Consider the following 21,699-nt stretch of genomic DNA (forward strand, 5'->3'; position numbering starts at 1 on the left):
ATCTTAGAGCAAATGAAAATGAAAATACAGCATACCAAACTTATGGGATGCAGCAAAGGCAGTACTAAGAAGTAAATTTAGAGTTCTAAATGCTTAGATTAAAAAAGAAGAAAGAGATACAAATCAGAGACCTAACCTCAAAAATGGAAGAACTAGAAAAAGAAGAGTAAACTAAATCCAAAGCAAGCAGAAGGAAGGAAATAATAAAGATTACAGCAGAGATAAATGAAATAAAGAACAACAAAAAAATAATAGAACCAACAAATCCAAAAGTTATTTCTTTGAAAACATCAATAAATTTGACAAAACACTGCAAGACTGATGAAGGAAAAAAGAGAGGGCATAATGAAAATCCTAATGAAAATCAGAAATGAAAAAGGGGACAACGCTTTTCACGACAACCCCAAGTTCCTTTCAAAAAGGATTATAAGAGGATACTATAAACAACAGTACACCAATAAATTAGATAACCTAAATTCTTAGAAACACACAAACTATCTACACTGGCTCAAAGAAGAGACAGATAATCTCAACAAACCAATTACTAGTACAGTGCTTGAATGAGTAATAAAAAACCTCCAAACAAAGAAAAGCCCAGGACCAGATGGCTTCACAAGGAAATGTTACCATACATTCCAAGAAGACTTAACTCCAATTCTGCTCAAACTTTTCCAAAAAAATTGAAAAGGGGGGAACACTCCCTAATTCATTCTACAAAACCAACACCATCCTCACCCCCATACCAAAGCCAAATAAAGATACCACAAGATAAGAAAATTACTAATAGCTCTTATGAATATACCACAGTCATTATTCAATATTGTACTGGAAGTTCTTGCCAGAGCATTTAGCCAAGAAAAAGAAAAAAAGGCATCCAAATTGGAAAGGAAGAAGTAAAAATTTCCCTATATGCAGATGATAGAATCACATATACAGAAGACCCTGAAAAACTCATAACAAACCTCCTAGAGGAAATAAATGAATTCAGCAAAATGGTGGGGTAAAAGATAAGTCCCCCAAATCAACAGTGTTTCCATATACATGCAATCAACAACTAGAAGAAGAAATCAAGGAAAAAAATCCATTTACTCTGGCAACTAAAAGAATCAAATATCTAGAAATAAATTTAACCAAGGATGTAAAGGACTTCTACACAGAAAACTACAAAACATCTCTAAAGGAAATCAAAGATGGCCTAAATCAATGGAAGGGCATTCCATGTTCATGCATTGAAAGACTAAATATTGTTAGGATGACAACCCTACCCAAGATAATTTATAGATTCAATGCAATCCCAATAAAAATTCCAACAAAGTTCTACGCAGAAATGGAAAAGCCAATCATCAAATTTATACGCAAGAGTAACGGGCCCTAAATAGCTAAAGCCTTCTTGAAAAAGAATAATGAAGCTGGATGCACACTTTCCATCTTAAATTTTATTTCAAAGCCATAGTAATCAAAACAGCATGGTACTGGCACAAGGACAGACATGTACATATAGACCAAGGGAATAGAATTGAGAGTTTAGAAATCAACCCTCATATTTATGGCCATCCGATTTTTTACAAGGTGGCAAAGACCACTCAACTGGGAAAGTAAATCTCTTCAACAAATACTGTTGGGAAAACTGGATCTCCATATGCAAAAGAAAGGAGGATCCCTACCTCACATGTTATACAAAAATCCACTCAAAATGGATCAAATATCTAAATGTAAGAGCTAGAAATATCAAACTCCTAAAAGAAATTGTAGGGAAGCATCTTCAGGACCTTGTGTTAGGCAATGTTTTTTAGACTTTCTACCCAAAGCATAAGCAACAAAAGAAAAAGTATATAAATGGGACCTCATGAAAAAAAAAAACAAAAAACTTTTGTGCCTCAAAGGACTTAAGTCATGAAAGTAAAAAGACAATCTATACAATGGGATAAAATATTTGGAAACCATATATCCAATAAAGGTTTAATATCCAGACTATCTAAAGAAACTCTTCAACTTAACAAAAAGTCAAACAACCTAATTAAAATATGGGCAAAAGACCTGAATAGACATTTTTCCAAAGAAGATGTCAAAAAGCACATGAAATATGCTCAATATCATTAGCCATCAGAGAAATGCAAACCAAAACCACAATGAGATTCCATTTCACACTCATGAGAATAGCTACTATTAAAAATAAACAGAAACTTTCAAGTGTTGGAGAAGATGTGGAGAAATTGCTGCTGGCAATGTTAATGGTACAGCTGTTTTAGAAGAAAGTTTGGAGAAGCGGACGTGGCTCAACTGATAGAGGGTCCATCTACCATACGGAGGATCTGGGGTTTGATCCTTAGGGCCTTCTGACCTTTGTGGTAAGCTGGCCCATGCACAATGCTGCCGTGCGCAAGTGCTGTGCCACACAAGGAGTGGGCCCTGCGAGGAGAGCTGCCCCACATGAAAAACGCACAGCCTGCCCAGCAGTGGCAATGCACACATGGAGAGCTGATGCAGCAAGATGATGCAACAAAAAAAAGACACAGTTTCCCAGTGCCGCTGGATAATACAAGAGGACAGAGAGCAGACAACGAGGGGAAGGGGAGAGAAATAAGTAAAATAATTTTTTTTTTAAAAAAAGAAGACAGTTTGGTGATTCCTCAAAATGTTAAGTATAGAATTATCATATGACCTGGCAAACCCAGTACTAGGTATATACCTGAAAGAATTGAAAGCAGGGACTCAAACAGATGTTTGCACACTGATGTTCACAGTGGCATCATTCACAATTGCCAAAAGATGGAAACAATCCAAGTTCACACTTTGTTCTTATTTTTCAAGAGTCTTATTAACTGGTGACAACCATATGTGGTATATACAATGGAATATTATTCAGTTGCAAAAAAGTAACGAAGTCCTGATACAGGTGACAACATAGATGAACCTTGAAGACATCATGCTGACACCAAAGGACAAATATTATATGATCTCACTGAGATGAAACAGAATAATCGAACACATAGAGTCAGAATTTAGAATATATGTTAGCAGGGGATGGCTTGGCAATAAGGAATGGGAAGTTAAGGCTGAAAACGTATAGGGTTCAGGAAGCGGACTTGGTCCAATGGATAGGGCATCCAACAAACCCCGGGCCTCCTGACCCATGTGGAACTGGCCCATGCGCAGTGCTGATGCACGCAAGGAGTGCCGTGCCACGCAGGGGTGTCCCCCGCATAGGGGAGACCCACGCACAAGGAGTGCGCCCTACAAGGAGAGCCACCCAGCGTGAAAGAAAGTGCAGCCTGCCCAAGAATGGCGCTGCACACACGGAGAGCTGACACAGCAAGATGATGCAACAAAAAGAAACAGATTGCCGGTGCTGCTGATAAGGATAGAAGCGGTCACAGAAGAACATACAGCGAATGGACACAGAGGGCAGACAACTGGGGGGGGGGAGGGGAAAGATATATATTTTTAAAATGTATAGGGTTCCCATTTGGAATGATAGAACTATTTTGCTAATGGATAGTGGTGATGGTTTATTACAATGCTGTGAACATACATATATCTGCACTGAAATACATATATCTGAATGTAGTTGAAAGGGGAAATGTTAGGCTGTATATATGATAACGGAAGTTTAAAAAAAAATCCACGTAACTTCTTTACACAAACAGTAAACCCTAAGTTAAACCATGAACTTTAATAGTACAATATAAAATGTGCCTTCATCAATGATAATAAATGTACCATCCCCAAGGTAAGTTTTAATAATAGGGTGATATAATGGGACTCCTGTATTTTATTCATGATTATTCTGTAAATCCACAAGTTCTCTAATAAAAAAATTGAAAAAAATAAATGTATATTTAATATAAATATATTAAAATGCCCATACTCAGCAAACAAAGAAATGTTAATTAAAAGAAATTATTTTCTACCTATCAAGTTAGCAAACTTTTTTAAAAATAATAACGCCTGGTCTTAACAAAACACAAAAGAGAGGACATTATCATATACTGTTTGAGGTATGTAAAAATGGACACAAACCTGAAAAAGAACTAGACAATATATAGAAAGAGCCTCAAAAATCTTGACAACTTTTAGATCAGCAACCCCAGTAATAAGAAATTATTATAAGGAAATAGGTGTAGGAATAAAGATTTAGCCACAAAGATGTTACTTGTAATAATACAATATTGAGAAGGGACAAACTAAATGTCAGAATAGGGCATATTAAAATCACGTTGCTGAAGAATACTTAATGGCTTGATATTAAGATATTATGTTAAAAACCTAGGTCACTGGGGAAGCGGATGTGGTTCAACCAGTTGGGCACCTGACTAGCATATGGGAGGTCCTGGGTTCAGGTCCTAGTACCAACTAAAAGAAGATGAGCAGATGCTACCCGTGCCTCAATGAGCTAGACACCACCCCTGCCACAACGAGCAGAGGCCATAAGCCAGCAGATGCCACAGCCCATGGGGAGCAGATGTGGCTCAGGCCATTGGGCACTCGCCTCTAATGTGGAAGGTCCTGGGTTTGGTTCCCGATGCCTCCTGGAGAAGGTGAGCAAACAATGAGCACACAGACAAGAGAACTATCTGGGGGAGAGGGGACATAAATAAAGAATAACAAAGTAGATCAATAAATATTTTTTAAAAAACCTAGGTTAGTAAAATGTACATAATACATTTTTGTACATAGTTTTTGTAAAACACGTACATGGCAAAATATGTTATGCCAGCTCTGGATGATGGGATTGCTGGTAAAGATTATTTTTAGTGGTTATAAAATTTATCATTCAAACCAAGATATTTTTAAGAATGAAAAGAACAGGTATTAATAATCATGATGAGACAAAAGGTGCAAACCAGCTGTGACCTGGGCAAATCAGAATATATAGTTATTTCAGTTATTTTCATCATTTAAATTATTATCTATATCAGGGGTGAGCAAACCATGGTCAGAAGGCCAATTCCAGCCAGTGGTCTCTTTTAAAATAAAGTTTTATTGAAACACAGCCAAGCCCATTCATTTACATATTGTCCATAGCTGCTTTTGCTCTGCAAGGACAGAGTTGAGTACTTGTAAGAGACAGCAGAGCCTGTAAAGCCTAAAATATTTACTATCTGGCCCTATAAAGAAAGTTTGTTGACCCCTAATATATATTATCTATAATGAATAAGTATAACTTCAGCAATAAAAAATGTTTTGTGGTTTTTTTTGGTCTGTGAATAGACAATTTTATTTCTTCTAATCTGTATGCCTTTGATTTCTTTTCTTTTCCTAATCTTTTTTTTTTTAAGATACACAGAGCACACAAAATGTTACATTAAAAAATATGAGGTTCCCATATATCCCATTCCCCACACACTCCACTCCTCTCACATTAACAACTTCTTTCATTAGTGTGGCACATTCATTGCATTTGATGAATACATTTTGGAACACTGCTACACAGCATGAATTATGGTTTATGTTGAAGTTTATACTCTCTCCCAGGCCATTTAGGGGATTATGGCAGGATATATAATGTCCTGCATCTGTTCCTGCAATATTTTTAAAAATACTGAATTTGGAAGAAATGCTAATTTTACTAGATCATTAATAGGTCAAACAGAAAAACACAGTGACAAGTTCCTCAATCAAAGAAATTATTTCTAATAAGAGTATACTAAAGTACCATGCAAATGAAAGATGTTGCTAATGTGGGACAATGTGGGAGATGTGGGGAGTGGGGCATATGGGAATTCCCTATATATTCTCTGTAACATTTATGAATCTAAGTTTCTTTTAAAAAATTAAAAAAATTTTTAAAAAGAGGATACTAGAGTTAGCCAGAAGACACTGTCAGCTAAGTACAATACACAAATATAAACACACACTGCTTTCTGCCTAATATAAAATTACAGGCTTAAAGAATAAGTGATTATTTTCCAAATCTGTAAAAACTGCTTTCTAGATTGTTCTGTGAGTATTTTTACTTCTTAAGTAATGGGAAAATCAGATGACTTGTTAAATATCTTAGAAAAAGCTGGTAGGTCTAATAGTCTGAATTCTGTCATTAAGCCTTCCTTTCTCTCCTCCCACCTAAATAATTTTTGTATGCAATAGCGAGGAATCTAACGTGGATGGTGCCTACTGTAAGTATTTTGCCTTAATCTTAGAAAGTTCAGAAAATTATTAATAAAAAACTATCATTTGGTTGGGAAGTGAATTTGGCCCAATGGATAGGGCATCCGCCGACCACACAGGAGGTCCAATGTTCAAACCCAGGGCCTCCTGACCCGTGTGATGAGCTGGCCCATATGCAGTGCTGATGCACGCAAGGAGTGCCATGCCACACAGGAGTGCCCCCCCACGTAGGGGAGCACCAGGTGCAAGGAATGCGCCCTGTAAGGAGAGTCGCCCTATGCAAAAAAAAAAGTGCAGCCTGCCCAGGAATGGAGCCACACAAACGGAGAGCTGACACAGCAAGATGACACAACAAAAATGAGACACAGATTCTGGATGCCGCTGACAAGAATACAAGGGGACACAGAAGAACACACAGCAAATGGACACAGAGAGCAGACAACTGGGGAGGAGGGCGGGGAAGGGGAGAGGGAAAAAATTATCATTTGGGATAAGTGATCCAGGATAAAATTCAGAATAATAAACTTGGTCATTTAGTCCAAATTCTTTTATTTAGAAAAATTATCTACTGCTCTCAAAATTCTTGGGAAAAACTAGGACAACACAGAAAGGATATCATCCTTTAAAAGGGGTAATCACCCAAAATAAAGTGTAGTATGAAAAAATTCAATCCTCCATAACTGGATTTGTATTCACAAATTGGTATCACTATTACTTTTATGAAACCCATTCTAGACTCTGCTTATCAATAGTTGTGCAACTTGAATAAGCCCCTAAGCCATGCTGAGCCACAGTTGCAGTATTTCTAAAATGAGGAGGTTGGAATAGATAATCTCAAAGGACCTACTCAGATTTGTATTTTTGTGATTCTAGGAAGATAAATATTTTGCCTTTAAAGTATAGCTCTCAGAATCCTCTGCCATTTAGCCTTGAAAATTCTTCTGATCTATACAACTAAGATGCATTTGAAAAAAATGTTACTGAAGTTAATACCTATTTGTAACCATAAGGACTGTCTTCTTGCGTCCAGGAACAGCACAGTGGTATCGGTAAGACTCTCCTTCTAACTTTTTGATATGATTCTGAAAAAGAAACAAGATTCAACATTTGGGAAGTACATGTGTCCATAATATAACCTATAATAGATTATTATAATAAAAGTGCTATTTAGGAAAAATTTTATACCAAAACCACAATTCTACATATTGGCACAGGATGCTAGAAAATTAACTGTAGCATGTTTATAAAATCAACTTCCACTGTTGCCTTAAAAGAGAAATATATATTAAATGCTTACCAAGTGATCTTCCAAGTAAAATACAATTTCATTCTGTAATAATTTAGAAATATTTAAAAATATCTACCAAGATAATCATACATTTTCATTAATGAGAATATGAACATATGCTCATATAAAACTGCTACATTAACATTACATGGGCACTTAACTTGGGGTCCATGGCAGGACATTAGGGGTCTATGAACCACCTGCAATCGAATATAAAATTTCTAAAATGGGGTTCTACAACTTTTTTCAGAGAAGGATTAAATGTTTTTTATCAGATTTTTGAGAGGTCTCTGATCACCCTAAAGGTTAAGAACCACTGATATATAGATGAACATATTATACACATAATAAAATTCCAAATATCTGATATTTGATGGTTTTGAATATTTGGCCCTATAAATTAAACATGCTTGAGAAGTTCATTCTCAATATATGAAATTATATTTCTGATAGAAAAGAAAATGTAATGACAAAATTAATATGAACATGAAGATTTCTAAGATTTGAAAATAGCTGGCACAATTTATTGTTAAAGACAAATACAAGCATAAAATAGTTCAAGTATAAACAGTAACACATTAAAATACATTTATTTTCCTTTTCAACTACCTCAAAACTATTGTAACTTGTGCTAATCAACACATTTGCCAATATAGTACTTTTTATAATTAATGCTAATAAAGTATTATTAGGCATCATCTGTAATGCATGATTAAAGATCAGAGAAGATAATATATATGAAAACACAGAATATAAACACACCTAATAAATAAGACCTTAACATTTTATAACCAAGAATACAAGACCAGTATTAAGAGTAATATAATCAATATAATCACAGGCAGAGAAAGCATACTTGATGCTGTTATTTCTTCAATGCCTAAATATGCATTTTTAAAAATATACTTTCCCCCAGCAGTTCCTTGAGAATCATAAAAGCCGTGAATAAGGAAGATGAATCCCCAAGGAAGAACTGGGGTCTCATCTTCAGTATGTATCTCAGAGGGGATGCAGTTTTCATAGCAATAGTTACTTGTTTCACATCTTGCTTGTATAAATTAGATAAAATCTTTTAACATGTATGCCTTAATAACTTCAAAGAAAAAATGGGAAACGAATAAAATAATTTGGTGGATTTATTTTCAGCTTTAAATTTTAAATATGTTAAAATATCTAAACTTCAGATGCAATGTAAAATAAATACTACCTACTTTCCATCTTCTAAGCAATTTCTTTAGGCTATTGAGCTTCAAATCATTGAGAGCTTTTAAAGTATAAAAAATCACCATAACGCAATTACAGAAAATCCTGTTTACAGCACTACAAAAATCCACTACACTCTGAGATTTGGATTAAAATAGTCATTGATGGCAGCAGAATAGGATACCAGATTACTTGCTAAAATTTTCACTCCCCTTTCCCAAAATGCAACTTTAGAAATTTGACAATATTTAGCAAAAGCCCTTTGCTCAGCAATTCCATTTGTTTTCCAATAAATTCTAAGGAAATAATACAATATATGAAAAACCAATATGCATAATTATATTTATCACAGGATTATTGCCATTAGTAAAATAACAGAAAAACCCTTTACTGTCAATAATGGAGAATGGTCAAATACACATGTATGGTTACCTCAACAGATGGTAACGTAAGAATTTTTAAAAGTTAGCAAAATTTCTAAGAACAAGGAAAATAAATGTTTTTATATTGAAAAGGCAGGAAACACCATTTTAAATATTGTATGATCATAAATATGTGATCCATAAATGAATATTAAATTAAAAACTGGCAGTATATTTATTAAATTGTAAACAGTATTTATCCTAGGAGAACAGAGGACAAACAGAAAAGAGTATAGTGTATGAAAACACAGTACATGAAAAAAAACAAACAACATAGTACATAACTTATTAAGACTGATTTTTTGAATTTGAAATAAAATTCAAATAAATTTTAAAGAAAGAATGAGTATTAAAGAACACAGAACAATACCAGGGAGAAAAAGAAAAGGGGGCAAATCAAAAGATTCCCAAATAAATTATTTCGAACGTGCTCATATTACAATAGGGACTAGAAAAACACAATTTTACATTCCCATGCTCTTTAAAATTTACTTGTTTTGTTACACTTGGTTCCTTAAGGACATCATTACATCTTTTATATATCCAGCACAGTCTAGATAATCCAATAAATACTTGTTACCTACCAACTAATGACAGCAAGACTGGCAAGGAATGAAATAGCCTAAATGTAATTATCCATGTATAACCTTGCCACTCATGGAAAAAATTACCAGGTCCTCTCATTAATATATAATCACTCTCTTTCTTCCATTTATTATATTAATATATTTAAGTTTAAAAGGTTGTCTGATACCTTAACAAAACTAATAAATCAGACAAGATGACTATATTTAGCTAAACTATTAAAACGTTTTTTTTCAGTTTTGTGCTTAGTGAATGAATGCATCTGGGAAAAGGAAAATCATAGGGAAAAGAACTAAACAAAGTAAACAATAAATAAAGAAAAATATTTAACAAGTTATAGGAATTCCCAAAAGTTGTTTTGTTAAAATTGCAATATGTCTAGGAAAATTAAAAATCATTACTTTTACCTAAGAAATAAAGGAAATTATTAGTGACAATTTAGCATATCTTGAATTATTGTGCTTGATTCACATAGAAAACTTTACAGGAGGTGAAATGTTTGTCAACTTCAATTATCTATGCACAAGAAAGCTTGTCATCTATAGTTTTTAGGCTGATCTTTGGATGTCATTCTTTCTTCTTTAGAGTTCTTATTTTAAACAGAGTAAATTCAATTTACTCTTTTGATAGCTATAGGTTTAAAAAATATAATGCAACCAAAGAGTTGTATGTTAAAAGTTAAATCTAAGTTTTATACTTTGGTTTCAGTTTTGGGGGAAGCATGAAATTTGCTAGATAAGACTTTGCTAAATCAAAGAAATATTTTCATTACTCATACAAAAAGATATCAAAGCATTACCTATCATTTTAAAAATCAACTATGGAAGCATCAACTTCAAAATGACAATATATAATCATTTTTGTTCTCATTAAGATAATGAATCCTCAAAGGACTTAAACGCAAAAAGATTGATTTTTAAAAATAAAGGCATCTATATATTAAAATGCCACATAAGTAATTTGCCTCGTTTCATGCTCAATTTCTATTCACATTAATCAAAAGTAACAATTGTAGAATAAGCATAACTAACAAGAGGATTTCATTCTTGAAAAGCAAAAGGCTAAAGGCTTGGGATGTATTTAACAGAATTACATAATCATTGCCATTTATTTAGCAAGAGTGCTAGCAGATTTTTAAAAAGGATTGAGGGGCCATATCCTCAAAATTCATGTGCCAACTTTTATTTGAGGTCTAAAGACAGACCCAAAGCAAATGATAATTAAATTACTTAAACATAGTCCCCACTTAATAGTTCTCTAAGTTAAGTAACTTTAGGGTGATATGTGAAAGATGAAGCTGTGTAATTTTATCATTACAGCTCACAAACATAAGGAACGCATTCACTAGATTGGGCATAATAATTGTCCTTTTCTTCAAATTTATCTGAATGCACATGAATACCATAAGAAAAGACAAAATTTTCAAAATTTTCAAAAATATCTGCTTTTTGAGCTCAATAAAGTCTTCCACCCAATAAATAAAGAAGAGAGCTGATTTTCTGCAGCTTTCAATCTTTTATATTGATCTCTTATTACTGTACAGTGTTAACAAGGGACACCATTTTTATTTGCAATCAAGTCATTACTACAAAAAGTTAATAAGGAAGTGATAGTTGTAAAGCAGATTTCATCAAAATTGATCCTCCATCTAAATAATAGACAGTCAATTAATACCACATTTTTTTCATTTTTAAGGATGAAATCAAGTAGCAGTATAGGAAACATTTACTCCTGTATTTCGAGTTCTTGCTGTGTAGGCAGAAAAAGAAAGAAAATAAAGTTAGGGTCATGCAGGAAGATAAAATGTAATCACATACAATTCAAAAAACCCAAAGCTAAGAACAATAAACAGTCATTTTATTTTAAAGTCAAAGCAAGAACATATTAATAAATTTATTTGGGGGGAAAACCAGTCATGGAAGTATAGCAATTTATATATATAAATACTTTAAATACAGTAAAATTAAATTAAGATAGCCAAAAAAAAAAACCTTGAAAATTTTTAGGGTTTAAAAAGATTATAATTGCATATAATCTTTTTTCTCTCCTCTAGTTTCTATTTACCTGAATAAATCTATATCTATAGAGTAGTCAAAAAAAATTAATCTATTTCAGAGAAAAGGAAGCAGTGAAATTCCAGAAATTAGATACAAAGCAGGAAGCCAAAGCCAACAACATTAATAACTAAATGAACTACCACAGTACCAGTGACAAACTAAGGGCTTTTTTTCAGTACTATCGTTTTGCAAAAAAAAAGTTAGCTCTTGTGCAGGATCAAATGATGATTTATTCCCATTTACCACATTATGCTAAAACAAAAAACAAATTCTACTTTATATACCATATTCCCAGAATAATCCTCAAAGATATTCATGAATCAGAATCTTTTAAAACTACTCATGAAATCCTGGTCCTAGAAATCTTTTAAAACAAAATTCACTCTAATCACAAAGAATAAAGTTTACCTCAAATAAGTCACAGCCCTCTGATTCCTGTCTGTCATATGGCCGAATGATGCCATCTTCTCGAATCAGGCGAGGGGGACGGAGGCTGGACACTTCTTCAGTTGATTCTGCTGCCCTGTATAAGGTAGCAAAATTAATATGAGAAAATACATGAGAACCTTTCAAAATAATACAAATGTATATGGCAATTAAATATTGTACTTATTCCGTATTATATCAATATTTGATAGGACAATCAGAGAAATTTTAAATAACTTGCCCAAAGTAATACAGCAATTATTAAAACCAAATCTACCTGACTCCAAAGCAGCTCCCCCCAAACCTTTTTTAAAAGAAAAGAAACTGTCAGAAATGAATAAAGACATGGACAAGGTCATCTACTCTCTGTATTTTTGTTGTGTAGTAAGGTGTCTGGAATGTAGTAGGCACCAATAAACATTTGGTGAATGAATTTGAAATTGAGCCATAAAAAATGTCTTCTTTTATTCCTTTCTGGTGACACTCTACCTTGTGAACCTGTCATAACTTTGCATTAGATTTTAAGATTCTTAGGAGCAAGCCAAGTATTTAACCTACTTACATATACCCAGCAACACTTAGCACACGGACACATACCTTGGACACAGAATGTACTCAGTTACCTCTGAATTCCTTGGAAGGTACTGCTGGCCATATCGATGATCCCACCAGTTGGACGAGCCACAACACCCACAAGCCCTTTTCCAATTCCTTTAAAGAATCCAGCAGCTCCTTCCTTTTTGGCACCTTCAGAAAACCAAAGACAATGAATGCATAAAAATGTTTTTAAATAAGCAAATTTGAACTCAACAAAAGCCTGAGGCAAACACTGAACTGTTTTGCTTACCCAGAATACAGCTTGCTGAATAAATTAATCTTAACATGTGATAAAATAGTGGTTCTTAAGGTGTGGTCCCTGTTACAAATGCAAATTCTTAGGCCCCATCCAGTCCTACTGTATCAGGAACTCTGGGTGTAGGGCCCAGCAATCTAAGATTTAATAAATACTCCAGGCAATCCTCTAAACATGCTCAAGTTTTAGAACTACTCATCTAGGAGCTTAGTCGTACCTGACCCTGGAAGGTTGAAGAACTGACCAGAAAATGCTCTTGTTATGCCATCAGAAGGTTCTTGAGGCAGTAAACCCTTTTTTAAAACTTTATTGAAATGTAATTCACATACCATTCCTTTGCCCATTGAAAGTATATGAATTAAATTTTTAGTATATTCAGAGTTGCACAACTATTACTACAGTCAATTTTAGAAAATTTGCATCATCCCAAAAAGAAATGCCCATTAGCAAGCACTCCCAATTTCTCCCTGACCCATTCCTCATAGTCCTAGGCAACTACTAATCTACTTCCTACCTATACGAATTTGCCTATTTTTGGCATTTCATACTAAAGGAATCATCCAATATATAGTCGTCTGTAACAGGCTTTTTTCACATAGAATTATATTCTCAAAGTCATCCATGAGGCAGCATGTAGTAATATTTCATCTCTTTTTATTGTAGAATAATAATCCTGTGTGTATGTGTGTGTGCGTGTACATATAACATTCATTTTGTTTATCCATTCATCAACTGACAGAAATTTGGATTGTTTCCACTTTGGGGTTATTATGAATATCACTGCTGTGGACATTCATGTATAATTTTTGTATGGACATATATTTTCATCATAGACCTAGAAGTGGAATTGCTTGATCATATAGCAATGCTATGTTTAATTTTTGGAGAGCTGCCAAACTGTTTTCCAAAGCACCTACACCACTTTACATTCTCACCAGAATGTATTGAAGGTTCCAATCTCTATCCTCCTTCAACATTTGTTACTATCTTTTTTATTCCAGCCATCCTAGTGGGTTTGAAGTAGAATCTCATTGTGGTTTTTATTTGTATTTCTATGATGCACGAAGAAGTTGAGCATTTTCTCATGTGCTCAGTGGCCATTTGTATGCCTTTTTTTTAAAAAAAGAACTGTCTATTCAGATCCATTGCTCATTTTTAAATGTGCTTTTTATTATTGTTGTAAGAAATAAATTCTAGGTAAATGATTTGAAAATATTTTCTCCCATTCCATTCTTTTCACTTTCTTGATGGTATCCTTTGAAGCACAAGTTTTAAATTTTGATGAAGTCCAATTTACCTAATTTTTCTCTTTTTGCTTGAGCTGTTCATATCATATCTAGGAAGGTTTTACCTAATTCAAAGACATGAAGATTTACTCCTTATTTTCTTCTATGAGTTTTAGAGTTTTAATTTTATATTTAGGTCCTACATTACTTTAAGCCCACTTTGAGCTAATTTCGTGTATGGTGTAAGGAAGGGGTGCAACATGATTCTTTTCCAAGTGAATATCCAGTTGTCCCAGAACCATTTGCTGAAAAGAATGCTCTTTCCTGTTGAATTGCTTTGGTATCCTTGTCAAAAAACAATTGAGCAAAAATGTGAGGGCTTATTTCTGGACTCTCAATCCTATTTTATTGATCTATATATTCCTGGCCAGTACTACTCTGTGTTCTTACTGTAGCTTTGCTATAGGTTTTGAAACTGGGAAGTGTGAGTTCTCCACATTTGTTCTTTTCCAAAACTGTTTTGGCTCTTTGAGTCTCTTGAATTTCTACAGGAATTTAAGAATTAGCTTGTAAATTTCTGCAAATAGGCCAGCTGAGACTTAGACAGGGATTAAACTGAATAAGCAGTGTATTTGTAATGGGATAAAAAAACGATAAGCTAATTGCTAATGAGGTCCCAAAAGAATCTAGTATATATCTATGGCCCTGCTGAAAATAGCTTTCAAAGTATGAATCACAGTCTACTACACAACCTTTCTGATTCCTGAGATGTATTCATCAAACAATCTGAGACTATGAATATAAAATGCAGTAATTCTCCCAATCAAAAATCTAGCATCAATAAAATCTATTATAATTACTATGGATCAATCCTTCAGACTGTATACAGCAAGGAAACAGTGTCAATCTTACCTTCCACAGGTTTTGTTATTATTCCAGTCACTCCACCAACAACTCCCTGAAAGAGAAATCAATCATGAAGTCTCACCTGAATGGAAGTTGCTTAATTCTAAACCAACCACTAGAGGTCTCTACAGACATATTGGAAACCATTAAAAAATGAGTACTTATTTGATAACATGAACATGCATACGTAAGTATGCACTGTGATTTGAAAAATGTTATATCACAACAAATTTTAAGTGAAATCACCTTGTAGGAGTAAAATTTTATATTGAAAAGAAAAATAAAGTAGGTGAAAAGATTCTAAATCTGGCTCTATCAATTAACTATGTAACTCTGGGCAGCTGAGTGCTCTTGCTTCCATTTCCATTATCAGTAAAATTAGTGAGCTGAGGCAATTAATCACTCAGATATATTTATAAATTTCAATATTACTTTATAACTTATGAAAGTATGCAAAACTAAAAATGAAGGGACCCCACAAAGACAGCAAATAACTTGACAAAGCACTTTGGAGGATACAACACACAACTTTACAAATCACTGGGCACAAACATTTTTGTTTCCAAAATTAAAACATTAATATATTTATGCATTCTAAATAATTGTTAATGAATGGTATTTACTATTCATTACTGGAAGAACACGCAGCAAATGGACACAGAGAACAAGCAACTGGGGGGGGAGGGCGGGAAGGGGAGAGAAATAAAAACAAACAAACAAAAAAAGACCAAAGAGTACTCAAGCTGTACAGATAATGTTAAAATTACTTATAAGGAGAACAGTGTTCATATATTACCTCTATAATTAAACCATATTCATATATTACCTATAGAATTTTAAAAGTATTGAACAGTAGTGAAAGCTGGTTTATAAATTTCTACACATCCTGTCCATAAGAATGGTCAAATGAGGATGGCCTGAAGTTCCTTTACTTACCATCATTGTTTAATTCTTACTTTCTCCCCTTCCACACTTTTTTTTTTAAGATTTATTTATCCCCACCCCACCCCCGCCCACCCCAGTTGTCTGTTCTCTGTGTCTATTTGCTGCGTGTTCTTCTTTGTCCGCTTCTGTTGTCGTCAGCAGCACGGGGATCTGTGTTTCTTTTTGTTGTATCATCTTGTTGTGTCAGCTGTGTGTGTGGCGCCATTCCTGGGCAGGCTGCACTTTCTTTCACACTGGGCAGCTCTCCTTATGGGGCGCACTCCTTGCGCGTGGGGCTCCCCTACGCAGGGGACACCCCTGCGTGGTACAGCACTCCTTGCACGCATCAGCACTGTGCATGGGCCAGCTCCACATGGGTCAAGGAGGCCTGGGGTTTGAACCGCAGACCTCCCATGTGGCAGACTGACACCCTAACCACTGGGCCAAGTCCGCTTCCCTCTCTTTTCACACTTGCACTAACCTCCCATCATTTATAGAATTTTACTCCAGTCCAAGTGCCACATACAGTTTAAGGATTTGGGGAATAGATCTAGTGGTAATAATGAGGAAGGAGAGCAAAAAGGGAAACAGGAAAGTCTACAATTTATCAATTTATTTGCTACTATGACAAACCTAGAATCCAGTAGTATTCCAAGTTTCAAACAACCAGCTAGAGAGCATCTTCTATAATGTATATAAAAATGGAGTTTCCTGAATATTTAGCAGGAAACTTACACGCAGGAAGCCCTTTCCTCCTCTGGCTAGGCTGTCTCCAAAATCTTTAGGTTGTCGCCCCATCTCTTCTCTTCTTTTTTGTTGATATTCCTTGTCCATTGTAATTGCTGCCAAACCTTTTCCAACAGAACCAGTGATTCGAGATACAACTCCTGCTGCACCACCTATAAAGGTACAGAGAATTATATCAGATTGTCTTTTTTAAAGGGCAATACCACAATTGCAACTGTTTTAAAATAACATGTGCTTAAAATTTTCATACAAAAATTTTTAGAAATTTATTCTTCCCATTTCCCAATGATCAAGAATAGGAATAAAACTTCTTAAAGTACATTGAGAGAGCTCCCAAAAGCCCTCTGCATTTCCCCTGATGTCCCCTCTCAGAGATCTTGTTATCAGAAGTGGTGTGGGAAGGAGTCTCTTCTTTTATGGAAATGGAATGAAATTGCCAAGTCAGAGAACTTTAAAATAAAATTTTATTCAAGGATTTACTTAACAAAACTGGAGAAAAGGTTACAGCCATGAGGTGGGGGGAAGCAGGCAGAACTATCATTGAAATAAGCAAAATCAACTATTTTTCTCTATTTCTCTTCAGAGGACTTTCCCTCCCCACTAACATAAAAATAGCATAAGAATAAAAAATTATATTAAGTAATAAATAAATAATAAAAAGTACATTGACTCAACACTCCCACGACATATTAAAAAACAAGTAAGCCAGTGTTAAATTATTTTCCATTTAAAAACAAGGGAACACATGTTTTACAGGGAATTATTAAAACAGTGACACCTCTTTTATTAAATAATGTATTTGCTTTTCATAAACAGTATGTTTTATAATAATCAATGAAAAAACATATATACACACACAAAGATATGATACATACCAACTGTGTGTCCAAATAGGCTTCTTACTCCAAGCACTAGCCCTTCAGCAAATTCTTCAGGGCCCTGAACAGCACCCTAACCAAAAAAAAAAAAAAAAAAAAAATTGCTGCTATTTAACATTTATATAAGTTTAAGACTTTTAACTTAGTATTTCAGCGTTTCCATGAGGATGAAGAATCTGTGAAAGTCTACAAACATTGTAATAAAACAATTTTCACCCTCAACTTGAAAATATTGATGGAATACCTATGTGTTTGAAGACGATTTCAATGCACATGATCTCAACAAACTCTACAGGAAGACAAAGAAGTATAGGAGCAAATCACTGGCTTTAATCACAATTTGAAATTGGCTTCCCAACATAGAGCGCCATCAGACTCATAAAGCAAATGGCACTGGTAGCTAGACTGAGAACCCAAGCTTACTATATTATTTTTGGTTTTTGTACTTTCCCATTTATTCTCTGTGTTTTGTCCTTCTAAAACCCTCACTACGATGGGCTTTTAGACCCTTGTAGTAGAGATGAATAGGTTAGGTGAAAGCTTGAATATTTTGAAAAGTCTGTCAGTTTTTAATTTTCCCATTAGTCCTTTCCATAGAGGTGAAACAGCCTTGAAACAGTCTTAATACACCTAGCAATCTAAATATTCTTACAACACATTAAATTCTGGGAAATGCAGGCATATTTTATTGCCTGAATACGAGAAGGGCTCAATTAATCTGAAACAATGTTTCAGAGTAAAAATTACGTTTTTGTTATTTGAACATTATTCAGTCCTCAGAGACAATTAAGGTACAAATAATTATTAGTCTGTTGAAATAAAATACAAAATCCATTTTTCTATACATATGCTTAAAATAAATAAAAATTCAATACCTGGAAAGGTTCATAGAATAAAGCTTCAACTCCTTCAGACAGACCTCTAATTAATCCAAATGGGTTTCCAAGCACATCTAAGCCCAATACAAGAACATACATCTGTTTTAAGAACTAAAAGGGAAAAAAAAACAAAACACAAAAAAACATTAAGTCCTTTACAACTGTCCTGAGAAATAATATCATGAGGCAATAGGGAAAAAGAGGACAGTGACTAAATTAGGTTTGTTAAAGGAAACTAGTGTGAAATAACTACCACCCTATCTATTCATTGATCTTTTACTACACGCCAGGCAGTTCTATTGGACAGAAATAGGTTTGAGGCACAGCTGTCATTTTGCAGTTATGTGACTCTGAACAAGTCACTCAGTTGTTATTTTAGGCCTCAGTTTTCTCATTTATAAAATCAGAAGTTATATCGACCCTGCATAACTGATAATGCATATTGAGTTAGTATAGAATTCAGTAATTGTTATTTAATTTTATTATTGCCTTATCATTTCTATTACTATTAAATCAGATGGGGAAAATAGTGACCAAAACAAAAACACATTTGAATATGTAATAACCATAACATCTATAACACATCATAGGAGAAAGAATCTTCCAGAAGAAGAAGGTAAGAAGAATGTCACCCAATAGCTCCAAAGTATAGTCATCCTATCCAAGTGGCCTGCCACAACTTCTACGACTCTCTATGCATACAATTTGAACTACAGAATATCTGAAGCATAGCAACCTGGCTTAGAAGCCTCTCACAGTTCCACCAGACTACAATTAGAAACTGTACTCACTTAAGAAATAAAGTACAATGAACCTAAATCACTAGTTTTTCCAGGAGTGATAAATATACAATAACAAAGGGAAAAGTCACTGCAGTAATTTTTTAAAGGGTGATTTTGGAGGTGAGGACATAAAGAAATAGAAGTTACTCATTCAAGAAAACTACTAAGGGAGGAGATTTCGGATTGGGGTGAACACTGCCCACTGTATTACCTCATTAAATTTTTTTGATATTTTATGAAGCATGTTCCTTATGAGCTACTATGATGGGAAATTACCTGTTCACTATAATGTTTCACAACACTCCACATGAGCTGATCTCTCTTGTAAAACTGATATTGGATTTCATAATAAGCAAGTCTAGAAGGAGGAAAAAGAAAGACTCAAAGGGACTAAAATGATATTTTCTGAAAACGTACTTCAATTTTCAACAAAAAATTAATGACAGGTAATTCATTAATAATTATCTGTGTATATCTGCCACATACAATTTATGGTTGAAAATTTATTATGATAATTAAATTATTATAAAATAATGCACTCTCATTCAAGTCTTTCATAAATACAGAAGTTTTTTTAAAATCATCCATATCCTACCACCCCAGTGGATTTTTAAGTTTTTTCTTCTCTTTTCCCACTTCGAATTCTTTCTTTTCTGTTCTATGCGATTTAAAATTATTTAAAACATTTTATATGATGTTTTTATACCCAACAGCATAGATAAGTATTTCTCCATATTATTCAAAATTCTATGTAAACATTTTGAGTGAGTGCACAGCATTTCACACCTTGTGGATGTGTCAAGATGAACAATTCTTCCACAGTCAGACATTTCCAATTCATGGCAAAATAATTAATGTTACCATTTACATCTTGCACAAAGCTCTTTGTTTGCATTTCAAGATTATTTTTTGGACTGAATTCCCAAAATAGAATTACTGAGTGAAAGACCAGAAAAATATTTAAGGCTCTTGATATATATTGTTTTTCACTGATACCAATGGTAAAAAAAAGACCCATTTTCAGACCCACCCCTCTAGTATGAGGATTGCTCATGTTTTCAAATGTTTGATAATTTGATTTAATTTGCATGTATTCTTTGATAAAGTTGAATATTTTTTTCAATATTTTTGTAAATTGTCTCTTATTGTCCTCTAGCCATAATGTCATTGCATTTGTTAGGTTTTTCTTATCAACATTTAACAGTAAGACTACTAATCCTCCCATTGTCATGCTGGTCATTATATTATCCCTGTTTTCTGTTTTATAATCATTTTCATTGATTTTGTTATAAAGTGTTTAATTTGTATGTAGTCAAATCTATTTTGTATTTTGCATTGGTATTTTTCCCATTGCTTTTAAGCTTAGAAAGACTTCTATTCAGAGATTTGCTAAGAATTAACTTCTATTTTTTTCTTAGTCTTTTCAGTTTGAATTTTTATAATTATTCCTTTAACTTCCCTGGAATTTGGTAGTATACAAATGAGGTGGGGATGATCTAATCAGATGTTTTTTTTCAATTATTTGTTACAATATCATTGCTGAATATTCTATTCAATAAACATTTATTGACTTTATATGTGTCTGGCACATAAAAATATTCTCAGATCAAATGCAGCAAAGAATTCTTATTACCTATACATTGCCATGTGATTATCCTGAAATCTCGCTTTCCCTCTTGCTATGTAATTCTAAATATAATTCTGTTTTAAAGTATGGTCAACACTATAAAAAATTCTATTTTTATTCTACATTAGTGATTTATTTAGATATGATTAACCAAAGAAAATACATGAACTTTTTACCTTACCTTTATGTATAAAATAAGCATACCTAAAGAGTATAAACAAAAAGGGACTGAACTCTTCAAGTACAAGCCATAAGAGTCATCATTTTTCTAAGCTAAAATTGTAGCACAAATGGAGAGGATTAATATCCAGAAACATAACCTTGGTACAGACATATCCCAATGTGCTTAAACATAATTCTTACTTAAATATAATGTCATCCACATCAGTCAGAGTAGCACCTATGCTTTTCAAGAGCAAGTTGACAGGATGAATTGCAATCATTTCCTGTTTTTTTTTGTCTGATTCTTCACCTCCAAAACCCAAAGAGAGACTCAAATGCAACTAAAAGAAAACAATTTTCAATAAATTAAAAACAAAAAAAGTACAAACACAGGAATCAGATTTTCTAGATACAAACAAATGTTAGATCTTTCAAGTAGAATACTAAGGAAGCTATTATTTGTCACTCTATACATTACATAGAATAACCTACTCATATCTGATTCTCATATTTTTCATAAAATACAAAATTAGTCTGTTCTAAAACAGCTGTATTTTATTGAAAGTACAAATATACCATCATATATAAACACTTTACAAAAATGGTATAATCATTTTGCAAAGAAAA

At 33.7% G+C, this 21,699-nt stretch overlaps 1 protein-coding gene across 3 annotated transcripts in view; it reads right to left on the minus strand.

Moving 5' to 3' along the window:
• The window catches only part of VPS13C (vacuolar protein sorting 13 homolog C), a 228,122-nt gene that overhangs the window by 15,321 nt on the left and 191,102 nt on the right, over positions 1-21,699 (minus strand). For 2 of the 3 annotated variants that reach the window (XM_058294293.2, XM_058294292.2), the window contains 9 exons: positions 21,274-21,413; positions 19,560-19,641; positions 18,499-18,612; positions 17,621-17,696; positions 16,734-16,897; positions 15,081-15,126; positions 12,713-12,836; positions 12,072-12,186; positions 7,102-7,190 (listed from right to left, as the gene is read on the minus strand). In XM_058294293.2, the coding sequence (XP_058150276.2) occupies positions 7,102-7,190; positions 12,072-12,186; positions 12,713-12,836; positions 15,081-15,126; positions 16,734-16,897; positions 17,621-17,696; positions 18,499-18,612; positions 19,560-19,641; positions 21,274-21,413 (950 nt within the window). Of the gene's footprint in view, positions 1-7,101; positions 11,356-12,071; positions 12,187-12,712; positions 12,837-15,080; positions 15,127-16,733; positions 16,898-17,620; positions 17,697-18,498; positions 18,613-19,559; positions 19,642-21,273; positions 21,414-21,699 lie in introns of all 3 variants that reach the window. The other variant, XR_011648437.1, reaches the window with a different exon arrangement.

The sequence above is a fragment of the Dasypus novemcinctus genome, chromosome 3 (genome assembly GCF_030445035.2).
Source record: "Dasypus novemcinctus isolate mDasNov1 chromosome 3, mDasNov1.1.hap2, whole genome shotgun sequence".
Lineage (NCBI taxonomy): Eukaryota > Metazoa > Chordata > Mammalia > Cingulata > Dasypodidae > Dasypus > Dasypus novemcinctus.